The 17,706-nt window shown below is 49.5% G+C and overlaps 1 protein-coding gene across 1 annotated transcript in view; it reads right to left on the bottom strand.

The window, feature by feature from the left end:
* Positions 1-17,266, bottom strand: part of LRIG1 (leucine rich repeats and immunoglobulin like domains 1) — a 92,121-nt gene extending 74,855 nt beyond the window's left edge. The window contains 2 exon segments of the mRNA XM_053954038.1: positions 16,648-17,114; positions 17,117-17,266. Of these exon segments, the coding sequence (XP_053810013.1) occupies positions 16,648-17,114; positions 17,117-17,266 (617 nt within the window).
* Positions 17,267-17,706: the final 440 nt, after the last annotated feature.

Below are 17,706 nucleotides of genomic sequence, written 5' to 3'. Positions count from 1 at the left end.
CATCCACAGCGCCAAAACACACTCAGGAGTGGGGAGCATTCCAAGGGGTACAGAATGGGTTAACAGGAACCCACCGAGCTCCACTGGCCAATTATCCTTCCTCTGGCCAATTATCCTTCCTCGGTTTACTAGCACAGAAATTAGGGCATCAAAGAGGACCACAGTGTTCCACTTGTGCAGTAAACTCCTTTCACCAACATCACTTCACACTTTCTAGAGTGCAAAGTTCGTGCTGATATTGTTGGCTTTCTTGCTCCCTGCTTTTTGGCACAGTCCCTCCTCCTTGGGTGTTCATTAATATGCAATCAGTACATTAAAGGCTTCGTTCCACAGGCCCAGCCAGGCTGCAACAGCCTTTTCCAGCAAGTGCTGTCTTGTGCAGGACAGACGTGCAAATGCATTTAGGTGCTCCCAAACAGTCAAAATTAAAAGCCTAAGCCCTATATTCCCACCAATTGCTGTTTTACAGAATAAGGAATTATCACCATCGGTGCCAAGAGTGTCCAGAGAAAACCTGGAAATGACACTGAATTTACACTCATTATGCTTTATTCCTCTATGAACTGGTTACACTATTGATGTTTTGCACCATTTACAGACTGACTGATTGTAGCTTCATGGCAAAAGCTGCCTGAACTCACTGGCAGTGAGAAAGTTTCCACTATTTGCATTTGAATGATGAATCACTGGGATGCTGTGAACAGTCTTCCAAAAAATACCACCTGTTTTTTCAGCTATCCGCTAATCTTCCAGATTTGAGCAGGAAGCAGGACAGCCCTACCTCATTTACCATCGCCCTGGCTGCATGGAAAACCATGTCACCATAGATCAAAATAACTCCTGCTCTCTTGGGAGCATTTTCTGAAGGGCTCTGCTCCCCACATGCCTCACTCCTAACAGCCCCATCACCGAGCAACACTCATTTCAACCAGGAAACCAACTCAGCTCAAGTTCCCCTGTAGTCCTCTACAAAAACAACCCATCAGCTGCTGGCTAACGAGCTCCTCAATTAAACACCTTGTATTTCCTTCACAGCCTCTTCTTCTCCTGCCCCTGGGCTTGACTGTTTCAGCCTCTGGTCCAGCCCATCCCCTCCTGCCCACCCAGCATCACCTCCTGCCCTGCTGTCCAAACAGGCACAGAAAACTTACCCCAGCCTCCCATAATACATTATTAAATCCTGTCTTATTTTTCTTCCCTAGGAGACTAAACATAGGCTCTTAGCTCAATATAAAACTAAGTACATGCTCAAAACAGATCAAACACAGTTTAATTGCAAGGAGTACCAGAAAAGGCACTCTGGCCATTTTAAGCCACACTAATAAGTTTTTCGTCCCAGTTTTTCAAGAGTTGCTTATTATGGAGATGAGCCCAACTGGAAAATCAAAATCAAGAATCCCTGAACTCTGCAGGAAGGATTATCTGAGTTTGGGGCCATATCTGCACTGAATGCAGCACAGCCAAATAACATTTTTTCCAGTACTTTTTATCACTATTGCTTTGTGTTCTCCCCCATGAGCACAAGGTCCCATCAGAATTTCTCCAGATGGCCCCCAGTCCCATAAATTGTTAGAAAACTGGACTTACATCAGTGGGATTACAGGAGAACAGACAAATGTGCACATGCTGATGGAAAGGGGACAACACAGCACTTTCAAAACTGGAGAGTATTTTTCATTTATAAATAGTTTACATTTTTTGGATCCAGGGGCGGACAACCCGCTCAGTCTGTACTGAAACCAAAGAAATATCATGTGTGAGCACTAACCACAGCGTAGCAAAGATAATAAACAACAGACAGGCAGCCATACGCAATGAGACTGGTGGTTTTGGTAGGGGAGGCAAATTAAAAGGAGAAGAAACACCAAATCCAGCAGCATAATCACAGTTAAAGGACCTGCTAAATTCCACAGGGACCCTATTGTCCAAATCTGGCTGCAGGAGTAACCTCCAGCAGGGACTCAGCTCCCTGCACCCACTGTACCAATGCTTTTAGGTCTCAGACCATCATCCTGGCACAAGGGAAGGCCAAACCGGGGTACCTGCAGCAAGGAGGGACAAAATGATGCTCAGGAGGTCACACCATAACACAACACAGAGTGGAACAAGTCCTGGGGCAATACTCTGGGTTAATGAGCACAAGCACAGTTCAAATTCTGATCCAAGGCAGACCTGGTGTGCTCCTCTAAATTTATACAGGAAATAACCACAAGAAACAGGAACCTAAAACACCCTGTGCACCTTGCAAACGGGTACCACGTTTGCAAATGTAATCTTATGGGGTATGAAAACAACAGCTTGCACTCAGCACCAGGCAAGCAAGGGCTGCTACAGGCAAAGGTTTGCTGGGCTCTTTTGGAATTCCAGCCCCCTGGACTTCACCATGAGAACTGACCGAGCTGGGCTGCAAACCTCCTACACCAGCCTCTGCTGTCTCAGCAAATAAAGCTGAAATGAGCACCGACATCTGTATTATCCATGCTTTTACAAATGTTTTCGGTATTACGTTAAACAATATCCTTATATCCCACAGAAGAGACGAGTCTTAAAAGGAAGTGGGACAACTCTGCTTGCCAAGCTGAGAAACCTGGACTTGGAGCATCTCTATTGAAATCAGCCTGCCAAGACCAATTTGATGTGTTTTATTACTGCAAGGAATTCCACAAATATGCTGGCAACTTTTGAGCGTCAGTGCGGGTTCCTAGGTAGGAAAAAACCTCCTTAAAAATATGCATTTTCCAGATTTTGCAAACATTTACCAGATGTAAATCCATGGGGGTAATTCATCTGCCATGACAAGTGTGTAGACATCAAATCCAGCAGAAGAGGCTGAGCACCCACCTCTGTAGTGAGTGAAAGTCAACAGCCAGATATGCCTGGCTGAGCAAAGGTTTGTTTTCAATTATATTTCAAATTCTTCTAACAATTACTGTGTGGCGTCTGGCACCAACACATCTGAGCCTTTGAAGTGTTTTTTGACTTCAACCAGAAAAAGGGGGAGGGCAAAAAAGGGAATCAATCAGCAATTTCAGTCCGTGTCAGACCTCTTCTCTGAAGAGATTATGTTAATACCAAAATCCCCCAGCACCATGAATGTGCCCACAAAAACAACAACAAGAAAACTAGAACAAAACCCCTACTTGGGCCAAAATAGCAATAGGTCTGCTTTGGGGTTTCACCTTTAGAATCAAGGTTATGTGATACACAACACAATGGTCTTGCCTCCCAATCCTCTTCCTGGTCACTCATGGTCATGCCTCTAATAAAGAGCTCATGGGAAGAGACATCCAGTGCATAAACCAAATGTTTGGAGCATCCACAACAGACCACGACAGCAACAAGGATGCTGCAGAGCACAAACTATGGGGTGCTGATGGCCACACAGCCAAATCACCTCAAGAAGAACATTCAGAGAAGAACATGTAGAGAAGAACATTCCCAGGAGCCTTAAGCAGGTTTGCAGTGCCTGCAGGTACAGGAGTTGCCACACACACCCTTACTTCCCTTTAAGTCCACTTTGAAGCATCCAAACTCCTTTTCAGATTTAAATGACACCAAGATCACTGGGGAAGTCAGTGCAAGAACAGAGAAAACCTCAGTTTTAAAATCTATATCTTTTTTATCTGGTTTATTCAAAGAAGCACAGCTGTGGTTTAAGAACAACAAGGTGGAAGAGTGCAGTAGCTCTCAAGACTAGGAATGGTAGTTTTGGTCAGAATGATGCTAATTTAAAGAGGGATAAAAATGCCTTATTCATTTTTCCTAAGCCATGTCCAAGTCCTACCAACTCTTTGTTAGGTCAGGCAGTTTCTGGAAACATTTTCTGGCTCAAAACATTTGCAGAATTTCAAGAATTTGCTCCACAAATCTTGAGGCTGCTTTGTTCAGGAATGCTGACATGAGGGCAAAGGGAAACCAAAACTTTCCTTGAATGCTGCAGAAAACTTTAAACCCTGCCCAAGATGAAAAATGCAAGAGTCAAAACTCTGAAGGAAGTGTGGGTTTTCTGTTGCATTTCAAATATCACCCTGAACCCATTCTTCCAGGAGAGGAAGATGGCTGTGCCAGGACAGCAAGGCTGATGGCCTCCATGTGCCCCCCTCAAAGCAGGGCTGGAGTTAGGAATGAGTAAATAACACAGGCTTCCAGATCAAGTTTTCTTGGCCTTTACAGAGATGATCATACTGTAAAAAAGCTCTGGGCACAGTCTCTTCTCCCAGACAGGATCCAACCACATCCCAATGTCCCCCCACCACAAGCACCAAAGGACAAGCCACACTTGGACTTTTGCTTTCATGGCTCCTGGGACAGTACCTGACTTGTCCTCTGGAAATACCCATTGCATTCCACAAAACTGAGAAAACTAAATCTCTAGCTTATCCATAAAGCCTAATGTTTATAGGGTTACATTAGGTGAGATGGATCTTCACTGCTTTAATTACAGGGCTATTTTCAGGCTGAGGAGTCTTGCCAAAGCAAGGCCCAGCTCCTGCCTGCATCAGCTTGGCATTTATTCTTGCACTGCTTCCCAACAAGTCCCCATAGACACCATAAGGTGAGGGCTGGAGAGATGATTTCAACTGAGGGAGACCAGTGTTGTGGGCTAAATGCAGAGCAAGGGTGGAAAACAACCATGGTGGCAGGCTGGGCATGGGTCAAAAAGCCACATACTGCCCAAAAACACCATCAGATATTACACACAGAGATGGTTCACCTTGGCTTGAAAGCCCTCAGTGGAAGTGGCCAGAGTGAATGGTGAAGGCCTGGAAGAGTGAGAGGTGCTGGAGGGCCTGGCTCGTCCCTGCCTCTGCCCCCATAGACCAGACCTAAACAGGCACCCTGCAACCCCCTCCCAACACCACGGGAGTGCCAAGAGAAGGACCAGCTCTGCTCTTCCACATTTGGCACAGTCAGGTGCCTCCAAAGCCTCTCAAACAAGTCAAGAGGAATTCTGCATTTCAAACCTAAAAAGCAGGAAAACCATCAAAAGGCTTTTCAGTTACGACAGGCCATAATCTCCCCAAAATATTTCAATGCACACTTTCAATTCACTCCCAATCCCAGCCATATGAGGGCTGTTGCTGCTGTTGTCTATCACACAGCCGTGTTCAGGAAACTGACTTCCCAGGGGACTGGAAATCTCCCTGCCAACAGCTGCCATCATCCCAGGGAGCCTGCAGGGATGGGATGGTAGCAGGTGCTAGTCCAAAGGGAGATCTGGGGAATGATGCACCCTGCAATGGCAAGAGAGACTGTTTATAACCAGCAGTCAGAATTACTCAGGAAACCATAGAGGAAGCAATTGCAACTTGTTCAACAGGGAAACTTCCTCATTTTGTTTCCAAATGCACAGACCTGTAAGTCTGTGCCGAGTTCCTCTTCTTTTAACCACGCATCTCACAAAAAAAAGTAACATTCATTAACACAGCCCCAAGTGTTCAGCTGCCACCTCATCCTCCCCCAAAAGGGTGGATTTGTGTTTTTTGACTTGGAAAAAAACCAATCTGTGACAAACCTAAATGGCTTAATGGTGCACAGCCCCATTAATAATGCCTCACGCTGGCATTATGGCTGGCATTATGACTTGCACAAAGGGTGCTTCAAGCCCTGCCTTTCAGCTATTCCCAGCTGGAGAGAGAAGCAAACAAAGTAAACAGCAGGACACAGAGCCTGGGCAGCCTGGGCACACCATGCTTATCACACACAGAGGGATGCAGCACAGTCCCAGCGTCCCTGCAGCTGAAAGGACAGCTCAGGCTCTTGTGAAGCAGACCACAAAGTGGTAACACTTGAGACAAGTGCTGGGAACCACGAGAGAAAAACTGTAGCAAACAGCCCGGGCTGTGATTTGGCATCTCCCAAGGATGCTGTCCAGCTGCATGGCTCTGCCTTCTGCCCACAGGGGCTGTAAATCCCAGACCCCTTGAGTGGCCACTGGGAAGGAGCCCCAGGCAGCAGTCTGAGGGATGCAGACACCCAGGGCCATTCCTTCTCATCCACAGCTGACGGCCCCGTGCCCAGCAGGCTGTGAAGGCATTTTCTTCCTGGAAATTCTGCTTCAAGAGGAGCAGCAAGTCACCAAAACCAATGCCCAGCTGTGGCCATGGCAGTCACAAGAGCCTGCTGCTTTGGCTGAGATGCTCCTCCACTGCACTGGTGACATCACTTTAGACACAGAGAAAACCATGCTGGTCCCCAAAGAGGCCAGGATTTGGGTGCTTTTTCCATGGCATTGATCCCCTGTTCACAGGAGCAATGCAAGGGGTAACCCAGCATGAAATCCTCTGCTCCTGGCTATGGATATCAGATAACACCAGCCAGACTCTGAACACCTCCTTCACCAAACTCATAACAGAGGTAAGCACAGCCCTGTCTCCCAGCTGGGAGTCTGTCACCCACTTCTCCTGCAAGGATGGTTAAACAGCACTGCTCTCTCCCACAGAGGTTCTTTGATTTCTCACACAGGGTAATCTCACACTGCTTCCCTTCCCTCAGTGGGGATACAGCCACTCTCCTCAGCCTGCTGCCTATGGGAGAGGCAGGCATTCCAAATTTGAGTTCACCCCTTAAAAGTTGGCCAACAGCATCAAAAGCTCTGGGGGAAGAGAACAGACACATGGACCATTGCACAGCCTCCTTTCTCAGGAAACCTGGGTAAACAGCAGTACCTGCCTCAGAGAGATTATTGCACCAGGGAGGAGCAAATCCAACTGTTTGAAGTAGACAGAGTAAGCCAAACACATCCTGTTAGATCTGTACAAGTTTCTGTCCCAGGAGATTAACCCAAAGACCAGTATGTGTCTCTGCTGGTAAGGTCAGCAAGGATGAAACCAGAGCTCCTGGAAGAGCTTCAGCTCACCAAGGACTCAGAAGCCAAGCAACTTCACTGGGGAGCTGGACTCAGCCTCACAGAGATCAACAGCAGGAAAAACTGAAAACTGCAGGAGCTGGAAGAATCCCACTGCATCCTTCTGGGACGGAGGGACAGGCTGCCAGCTCCTTATCCAGCAGGCAAAACAAGTGACAACTCTGGATAAAAGTGCTGAGAAATCAGGGTGAAGCCTCAGCTCTGCAGACCTCCTCTCAAACCAGAGAACTTCTTGTCCACACACAGAGCAAAGGTGGAGTCTGCATAGGTACCCATTCTAATACCCATTCTAATTATTTTCTAACCTACTGTAACAGAAAAAGTTGATTTATCCACTCTTATGAACAGTCATTCAAACACCTTAATTTAATCAACCTTAACAGCTTTTAACAACCTTAAACAACCTTAAACCACCTCAATAACAAAGGTTGGAAAGTGGGAGAGGAGATACACAAGAGGTTTACAACCATGTCAAACAATAAAGATGGCACAACTCTCACAAATCCTTCCAATTCACAGAAGTTGGAAAAAAAAAAACACTATCCTTTATTCATTGATTTATATGCAAAATGCATGCACTACTCCAAAAGAATCCAAAAGTTTTCAAAAGCCAGGAATTCTGACTTAGATTACTTGTTTAAGGAGGAAAAAGAATGAACAGAGTTGTTTATAGACCAACAGACAGGAACAGCACAAAAATACACTTAGCAAAGAAAAAGCACAAACTATTATGACACCTTTCAAAATAAAACATCACATGGTTTGTTTAAATCTCCTAAAACAGGAGAAGTCTCCCCATATTGCCAAAACAAATGAAATACTAGTGTGGATGTGACTCTGCTGCAGTTCAGGAGGGGACAAAGGTTTGCAGTGAGTTACATGGACAAACAGAGCATGGGATGCTCTCCTGGCTCCCAGCAAGGCCAGATCACAGGCAGCAAAACTTCCAGCACCAGCCAGCTGTCCTGTGTCACAGCACCTGGCATTTCTGCCCGTGCCTCTGCCACCACCAGGCAGGTGGGTGAGCAATGAAGTAACTGGGCATGAGAGAAGCAGAACATCCAGGATCAATACACACCTCCTCACCCTGTGCAAATTACAGAGAGGCCATTGCCAACACAGGCCTTGGACACATCCCAGTCATGCCCCTCCATTCTCTCATTCGCCTGAGGCTGCAAAGTCTCCTGAGAGAGGAAGAAATCCCATGGCTCCATGCAGCTTCCAGCTCCATCTCAAAGCAACCACCTTGTGATGGGAAACAGCCAAATTCAGGCTGCCTGCCCACAAATGGGCTGCTGCAGAAGCGCTCATCCCGTCCAGACTGCTGGAGGACATTTTTTAAACCTATGCTAAAGGATTGTTTCTGGTACTTTTCCACAACTCTGAAACCTGGGTGGATGGCAGAGCCACAGCAAAAAGGCAGCAAAGGGTGCCTGGGGCTGCTCCCCAGGCAGCAGCAGAGCTCCAGGCTCCCCCTGCACACAGCACAGCAAGGAGAGGCACCGGTGTTTGGACAACTGGAACACATTTAGGGGGCAATTTTTCACAGGGCCTCCAGCCAGGCCATTTCCTACAATCGCTGTTTTATTACCCAGGACACAATCCATAGACCAGCAGCTCCCCTCCCCACAAAGTCTCCCACCACCCCACTCCTATATGGACATCACCCACATCACCACACCCCAGCGGAGCACCTACACACACAGGACACCTCCAACCATAAACACAGCTACAAATCAACATCCATCAAACCTGTCACCTCCAACTGAATACCGTCCAGCAATTCAGCCCCAGTCCCCACCTGCACTGGGGAGCAGCCCAGCACTGCCACACAGGCTGCACGTCCTGCCTTGCTGGACAGCCATCACTTCTTAGGGGTATTTTTTAGATGACAGGTAACATAGAAAACTTGTGTTTATATTGGCATGCAGCAGGCTAAAACACACTATAACTGAAGTTATAAAGCAGCCCGAACACCAGCTGGGCAAAGTGTATTTGGAATTTGCAGGTCAGTATTTTGGAGAGGCTTGTGAGTAGTTATCATTGATGGTAAACTCTCCAGAGCAGAGGAGCATTCACAGCATTGAAAGACAACAGGGTTCTGTCCTGGAAAGTGCCCATCCCAAAATCACAGGCTTTGGGCAACCAGAGGAACATGTAAGTGGTGAGGACAAATCCCTGTCCCTGTGTGTGTGGGCAAGTGGGAAGCAGCACTGCCCAGACTTGGCATTCTGAATTTCTCATTTCCTCCTTGCACCTGAGGGTTTGTCTGCCTTCCTATAGGGAGAAAAAAAACCTAAAAATTGGAGGAGGAGGTCTAGGAAAAGCATTTCAGTTCAAGATTCCACAGCCAAATTGCCACAGAACTCAGTAGGGTGTGTTCTCTAATCTGAAAGGATTTCTCTAAAAACAGGCACCTTCCAAGGGGAAACTTCTGCAATATGCAACCAAGTAAAGTTGAGTAGATTAACAAGAATTATATTTAAGACTGCACCTCTGCTATTTTCAAAAAGTAATGAGACTGCCCCAACAGGTCCAAAAAAAGACACCAAAGGAAAATTCACACAAGTTACTGCCTCATTATTAGCAGCAACATCAACACTACCCAAACTCTGCCTCCCACCCTGGAAGGAAAAAAAAAAAACACAAAACCAAATTCTCTTGCACACAAAACTTATCTCTAGAGCAAAGCTTTAGGCAGATAATGCATTTTTCAAATGCAACTTGTATAGAACATTTTAAGAATCTGTAGCTGTACATCAAATGGTTGAATTGTTAAGTCTCCTATATTTCTCCTCCTGAAATCCACGCAGAGCCACTGTGGGAAGCTACAAAACTGCCATGGCAGGTGCAAATTACCAACCATTTTGTCTGCACATCCAGCATGGTTAATAAAAGCTATGCAGATGGCTGCAGTTTGAAGCCTGTCCTTCAATTCTTACTCAAACTGAAAATGGAACCACGTGGAAGTGAACCATGCTCCTGGAATTGGATGTGACACGTCATCAGGTCTTGAGAGGTGTCCCCAAAATAGCAGGGCCTGCTTCTAGACATCTCCAAAATTATATGGTTGTGGCCTGAGAGACAACGTGCTGAAAACATAATGAGGGAGTGTAACATATTACATCTGTTGTGGTCCTGCTCTGAAGCCAGAGGCTGGGGCTGTAGGACTTGGGCTGCAGCACAGGACTTGGTTAACTATTAATGGATGACTCAGCTATAACAATAATAGGTATTTCATGTCTTGCACTAGCACAACGGCACCCTGGTCCTTGACTTAGGCCTCTATCCATGCTAGGAAACAAAAAAAAAAAATATTGTAGTACATCATTTAATAGCTGGACGTACTAGGAAGCAGGTATTTTTCCAGGGTGTGCAGGAAGAAACCCTTTGTTTCTTCCAGCACACCCTGGAGCCTCACACTCTGCTTCTTTTTCCACATGCCACTAAAAACTAGCAAGGGAGAGCTGTCAGGGGGTGCCCAGGTTTGCATGGAACCACGATCCAGACCAAGGTGCTTTATCTATTTACTGTTATTCACCAAAGCTAAATTCTATGTTAAATCGCTCCCCTCACCCTGCATGAGGTGCTAATTCCTGCCCAGCCCAGGTCCCGCAGAGGTGATCAACCTGAAGCCCGGATTTTCCACAGATGGCTCTCCCAAGCAACATTAGTCTAAATTATCTCTGCTGCTTTCATCCACATGACCCCATCCAGCTCCACACTGCAAGACAAGGGAGTCACACTGGGTGATTAGGTTAGCAGCACAAAATGATTGTGTTAAAAGCTGATGAGCTGAGCTAACTCAATCCAAGGTGTCTGGCAGGGCAGCCAATGAGATCAATTAAAAGCCCTGCAGCCCTAATTGAAGTTTCTGGGTGCGGCTAACATACCAGTCAGGGCCAATACACAAATCAGGGCCAATACACAAATCCTGAGCAGAGCTGGCTACTGAGGAACGAGAGCCATCATCCCAATCTGCAGCCACTCAAACTTCAAGGCAAAACCTGAGTCCCTCTTGGATGGATCAAAGCGCTCAGAAGCCAAAGGCAGGAGCTGCTTGGGCATGCCCAGGGTGGCACTCAGCTATCCCCAGCTGCCCTGCAGACCGGTGGGAGATGCTCGTGTATTCATGAGCCCAGGTGCAAGCAGTCAGAAGGGCATTTCAGGGACAGTTCTTGGGGGATTTGCCTCAAAATGAAACCACGTTGAGCCCAGCAGGCTCTTCTGAAGCTGCAGTCTGGGACCATCCTTCCAGTGCTCTCGGACTTCCTGCACCAGGTGAGGCTCACACACCAAATAAAGCCCCACTTCCAAGTGCTCCTACATCTGCCTAAATCCCCATCAGAGACAGGACTCCAGCAGCAGCTTAAGCAGGGAAGTGAAATCTCACCCATGCTAGAGGAGGCGTTTAAGTACCTCAAGTGCTTTGTTGAAGTGTCTGGGGTCCCAAACATATTAGTTTACCACCTTTAGCTTCTTGATGCCAGCAAGCAAATGGATAAGACAATCAACCTCACATTTGCTCCTTAAATTGCAAGTAGGAAATCCTGCAAAGCTCAGCCACCCCCAAACCTTACATCCAGAAGACTGTAGAGCACTTTGCACCAGCAAAGAAAAAAAAATATTAAGCTGTACCTAACACATAATAGTTGATTTTTTCTGGAGAACACTTGATGGTGTGTTCGGTTGTTTTTTTTTTTTTTTTTCCCTACTGCCTACTGAGACGCTGCTTCCCCTGTCCTGGGAATTTTCCCTCTGCAGCTCCTCCTCCCCCAGCTCCCAGACCATCCATTCTCCCCTTTTCAAACTGTACCCATTGTAAATGGCACTGAATATTAACACAGCCCATTGAGCACTTGCTTCTTTTGTATGGGACCCCTGCGTTTCAAATTGCAGTCACTGCAGAGAGGAAAAGTCTCAAAGTGATTAAATGCCGTGAAGTTTCTCAAAAGGAGAGAGGAATATGCAGAGGAGGTCCTAGAGCTTTTCACTAGAAGCCAGGGGCTTCTGCGAGTGCCAGAAGGGCTTCTTAAGAGTGGGGGTATTTTTTTCCTTTGTTATCAGTCTCGTATTTACTGTTAATCCTAGTCCGATGAGCCAATTTCTGCCCCGGCTGTGGCTCAGTGTGGGATGGAGATGAGAAACTCAGACAGCAGATGCAGAGGGCTTGCTATTAACTGCTGCCCTCCTGTAGGAACTGATAAATAAATACTGCGGCATGCTGAGGGTGGTCAGCGAATCCACCGACACATGTTCGCACAGGAAGGGTGGATTTACTTGCAAGCACATGTATTTATTTGTGCTTAAGCAGGAGGCCCGGAGAGGCACAGCTTTGCGAGGAGGGGCTCTGCTGTTACCCACCGGGGCCAAGCTCCAGCGCAGGAACTGCAATCCCGCAGGGTGCAGAGCCATCCCGGGGCTGGGGACTGTCCGGAGCAGGGCCACTGGCAAGGACAGTGCCCCAGGAAGCACCGGGGCTGTGTGTCACTGCAAGCCACGCAGGAGTTCTTCCACAAGCACCGCCAGCTCCCAGCACTGTCCCACCTGAGCAGGAAAAGCTCCTTGGAGCACCACCCAGCAGGGAGACCAAGGAGGACGTCTTTGGGTTTCCACCGTTGCCCCAGGAGGAGGGAGAGGGACCAGCCACCTGCACCAAGCCACATCCCTTTCCCAAGCCATCCTTCCAGGCGCTGCAGCCCCCCCGGGCAGCCGGCACACGCTGAGAGCTCCACAGCTGCGCAGGGCCAGGAGCCCAGGGTGACCATTACTTAATCTTTGTTCCATTATTTCAGCAGGCCTGGAAGCAGGACATGCGGGAAAGGTACTGCCAGCAGCACTCCCCCCTCCCAGCACTGTCAGCAGGAGAGGCCCCCACACCACCTCCTCCTCCAGCATCTGCAGGAGCAGACTTACTCCAGAGCCCGAGAGCAAGTAATGCCCTGCTCCCAAAAAATCCCATGCAACCAGCATCAGTCCCTTACCAAGCAAGCAAAGAAGCTACCCTAACACGTGAAAGCAAAGCTACAGAACCTGACACATGAAAACCCCAGTTTAGCAAGAAATTTATAGGTAATTTTGAGCACAAGCATTAAGTTTTATTGAATAAAATCTTTGTGTGTATGCACTTGAGCCCAGAGACTGCTCCTGACTCCTAGTTCAAATGCACTTCCAGACCCTGAAACCACTGGCAGGCACCCACAGGACTTTAAAAAGCATTCAGACACTTTGCCCTGGTCCCTCCGGAGAGCAGCAGCATCGTGCAAAGAGCCAACAAACACGCAGCTGGTGCCTCGGGGCAACTTATCCATATAGACAAACCCTGGAGCCTTCCTGGGAAACAGAGAGCAGCTCTTAGCACAGCTCTCCTGGGTACGTGGGGATGCTGCCTTTTCCCAGACATGCCAGGCACATGCACACTGACCCAGAGACAGAAGGGTCCATGCACAGATGGTCTATATCCCCTAAAATACCCCCTAGTCACTTGGATCAAAAATGCACAATACTTCTGTTAAAAATAAAAACTTTATTTGCTGCAGAGCATGCTAGCAATGAATTAACTATCCAACCATAGCCTCACTGTCCCTAAATCTTCTCACCAAAAGCTGTACCTAAAATACTGTTGCTTTATCACTAAACAGAAAAGGAGAAAACCCTCAGTCATACATGATGCCTAAAGGAAATATCTCTTCTGTCACTCCTCAAAAATCAAGAGGCATGGAGAGACAGAAGCAGAGGATGTGCCACATCACCAATACTGCTGAAACCCTGGCTTTTTTGGGGCATGAAGCATTCTGTACTTAAGCTTAGCCCTAAACTTTATGCCACATGTAACATTCTACTGTAAAAACAAACTTCAGACTTAAACACCAGAAGACACGAAGCACTTCCAAAGGGAGGCGCTGCAAAGGAGCTCTGTGCGCCCTTCCCAGAACCAGGAACCCTTCCCAGCTGCAGCCGGGTGCTGGTGCAAGGACAGGATGGGTCATGGCAGTGTTGCAACGTGCCCTGTGCAGCAAGTCAAGAACACTTATATAACTGGTACACAGTGCTGAGCTGCCTGTTGCTTTTAAAACAAACAAACAATAAAAAAAAAAACAACCTGAAAAACATCCATGCCCCACTACATTAAATGTGAGCGACTGCAGACCCTCTGCGTATCAGCTATTCCTTCTGAAAGCTTGGGACAAAAATTACAACTCGGAGCTCTGCTGCCAGCAGAGAAATAACAATAGTTTCAAAAAGCCCCAGTGATTTCCTCGGTACTGATAGTCCTGTTGACAAAACAAGCGGCGTGATTAAGTCTGTTCCAGAACCCTCCCCGGCTGTCGAGCCGCATTTCCAAGCCGACAAACAAAAGCTTTATCTCCAACACACTGAAAACCGACTCCAAGCACTGCCTCAGCATTGTGGCACTCGTTAGGAAAAGAGATAAACTGCTAAGGAGGGATTGTTCAATAGAGCCTTAATGAAGTTAAAGCACAGGCACCAGAGTCATTGGAAACTGGATTTTATCTCGTCTCCTATTAGAGATCGAACATGCCCAAGCTTATCACCCCGGGGAGCAAACACCTCCGGCGGGACACAGCCCGCCCAGCAGGGACGGAGATGAGGGATGCACAGCTCCAACATCGCCTGGCTCTGCCCAGTTTATGGCTGGAGAACCCGCACCCCCTGGGCTGCACTCCCGCATCAGCCATGGACCGCTGCAGACCTTCACTTTTGCCTTCTTTTTCATAAAAAGGGCACATTAAAAAAAAAAAAATCTAAAATCCAAAAAGAAACAGAGATACTTGCACAGAGGTAACTTTTCGCTAGCACATGGTGCTTTTATAGAGAACATTAAACCAGTAAATTAGTGAGTTATCAATCCTCTGCACAAAAAATGAACATTACGATCCCACTAAGCCTGAAAAGCATGCTTCATTCTCGTGCTTCTAAACTGAAATAGGCAATTTTAAATACTTTTTAGTAATTAGAAACAGTATTACTCTAAAAACAGAATTACTTGCAATAGCGTCAACGTCTTCTTTTTACACTAGCTACGGAGAGGAAAAAAAAGCCTTAATGTTGCATTTTCAGATACAAAAGACATCATTTAACCAAGTCCTGGTTAGTTTATAATATACAAAGTTACAAACCGCATTCTAAAATATCAACAGCCCACGGGTCCATAGCAGATTTATACATGCTCGTACTTCAACAATAAAATTTGAACTGAATACAAGACACTCCAAAACCTGCTCTATTTGAAAAAGACACTCCTGGGTATTAGCACTCCGGATTAAAAAAAAAACAGAAAAATAAATTTGTTCTGTCTGAGTTATTAACGCACTTCCTTGCCCAAACAGAGATAAACTGTCCTATTTTAAGAGGTGCATGGGAGTGCTGGAATTATTAAAAGCTTACTCTGAAAGGTGAGGGAAAGATCCTTCAGAGCAACAGGTGAATGGGATGAGTCAGGGCTTTAATGCAGAGACCACGCGTTCCTCTCAATATGAGACATGATAATTTAATGTAAAACAAGGCATTTCTGCAGCTAAAAGTGAATACCACCAGGAGAACCCGACAAACCTCTAATAATTCTTTTCAACAAGGAGCTGGATGATCTCCAGCAACACTTCAGTGACTGTCCTCTCTCCTGGCAGGGCTGAGGAGTATCTATTACAACCAGGGGTTTTAGAGATTCGATAATTTATGAATCTGTTCAAACAGCAGAAAGGCCCCGCAACAGAAGCGCTGCTTCCCTCTCTTTTTCTGGATACTGATTTCCCGAAGCTAACTAACAGTTCAGGGCACTTGTTTTTACAAGTTTGTGAGCGCACACGCATACTCTGGTCCTCCTGGACTGTTAAACGACTCGAACTGTCAATGCCAAGCACACATTTCCCCCGAATCTCCTGAGCATCAAGTGTCTAATGTTTTATTTCAGCTTCCACGAGCCCAGAGCAGCGGTCACACAACGAGAGCACTTCCCGGGAAATGGCAGTGACACCGTCCTGCGCTTGGACACGAACCTGAGCGCTTTAAAACACCCTTCCAGGGATAAAAAACATCGCACGGTGCTGCAGCAGCCACCAGGTGCGGGGCTCTAAGCTCAGCTGCCCCCCAGGACATTCGGCACACCGCAGCTCAATAACTTCGCTACACACGCAAGCACGGAGGGAGCGCAGCCAGCCGCGCCGCCTTGACTGGAAAACACCTGGATTTCACCGAAACTCCCCAGAAGCCCTCGACTCCCTTTCGATCGCCCGAATTTCACAGCCTAAAAAGTTGGCAGCATCAAAAGCCAGAAGAGCGGCCGCGGCGCTGGGGTCCGGATTCGGGCACCCGGGCGCGGCCCGGGACGGCGCGGACGGACGGACAGATGGATGGATGGATGGACGATGCCCTAATAAGGATTCGGAAGCCCAAGCTGGCCATTATCTCCAGCAGATCCCATCGCTAAGAGACCAAACCCGCTCCCGGCTCCCTTTCCTCCCGGAGGCCAGTCCCGAATGGGACCGAGACACGGGGGAGCCCCGAGCCCCAGCTGTTCACCCGGGACCAGCATCGCGCCCGCCGCCTCCACGTCCCCCATCCCCGCGCCCGGTGGGTGCCAGAGGGGACACGGGATCCGCACCGCGCAGCCCAGCGCCTGCTCCACTTCAATAAACAAACCGGACTTTCGCGGGGGTTTTTGTTTAAAGTTCTCCCGCCCTTGACAACACGCCAAAGAGCGGTGCTCTGGCTGCCCGAACCCCCCCGCCTCGCCCCCGCGGAGCCCCCCCGGTACTCACACGTGCCGCGGCCAGCGGGGCAGGTCCCGGGGCAGGGCGGGCAGCGCCAGCCCGCCGCAGCTCAGCGCGTCCCCGCCGCAGGCGCAGCCCGCGGGGCAGCCGGCGGCGGCCGAGCGCAGCAGCCCCAGCAGCAGCAGCGCCGCCGCCGCCCGTGACGGCAGCGCCATTTTGTATCCGGCACCGGGGAACGTCCGCGGCGGGAGGAGGCGGCAGGAGCGCTCACGCCGCGGGCGCTCAGCGCCGCTCCGCCGCCCGCAGCATCGCCTCGGCCGCCGGCCCCGCGGGGCGCTACGGCACCGGCATCCACCGGGCACTGCCGGGCGGGTCGAGTCGGCGTCCCCGCCGCGGGAAGCGCCTCCCGCCGCTGCTCCCGCTCCGCGCCGCACGGCTCGGGCTCGGCGGGCGCCGGCCGGTCCCGGTGCGCTGCCGCGGGGTCGGAGCCGCCGCCGCTGCCGCCCGGCCCGAGCGCCGCTCGCCGCGGACCCACGTTGGCGACACCGCAACATGTAGCCGCGCCGCCCCCCGCGCGCCCGCCCATTGGCTGCCGGGCGGCCCCCGCCGCGCCGCCATTGGCCGGGAGCCCCCCCGGCCGCGGCGCCGCGCCGCCCCATTGGTGCATGCGGCCCGTCAATCACGGGCGCGGGGCCCGCCCCCCTTTCCCACTCCAGGTGTGAACGCGGGCGGCCGCGCCCCCCCCTCTTAAAGGGGCCGCGCCCGGCGCTCGGCCCGCGCTCCCAAACCCTCCCTCCCCTAAATCCCGGCAATCTGCGGGAACACCGGGGCCTGCGGGCATCCCTGCACCCCGGGTTGTCCTTCTCCGGACGCCACGAAGCGGCCGTGGGGCTGCACTCCGCAGGGACACGCGTGTCCCGCCACGACCCCGTGGCAGGAGTGGCTCAGTTCCTGGATCAGTTCCCGACGCGTGCTCCAGAGCGCACCTGAGCGCAGGCGGCACGTCCCAGATGTGCCCTTGCGTGGGGAAGCCCAGCACGGGGCAGATGTGTAGGGCGCCCAGCCCGCAGCGGGTCGGAGCGGGACTCGCCGGGGAGCTGCACCCGG

This window comes from Vidua chalybeata, chromosome 12 (assembly GCF_026979565.1).
Source record: "Vidua chalybeata isolate OUT-0048 chromosome 12, bVidCha1 merged haplotype, whole genome shotgun sequence".
Lineage (NCBI taxonomy): Eukaryota > Metazoa > Chordata > Aves > Passeriformes > Viduidae > Vidua > Vidua chalybeata.
This window is presented reverse-complemented; position numbering and strand designations above follow the sequence as displayed.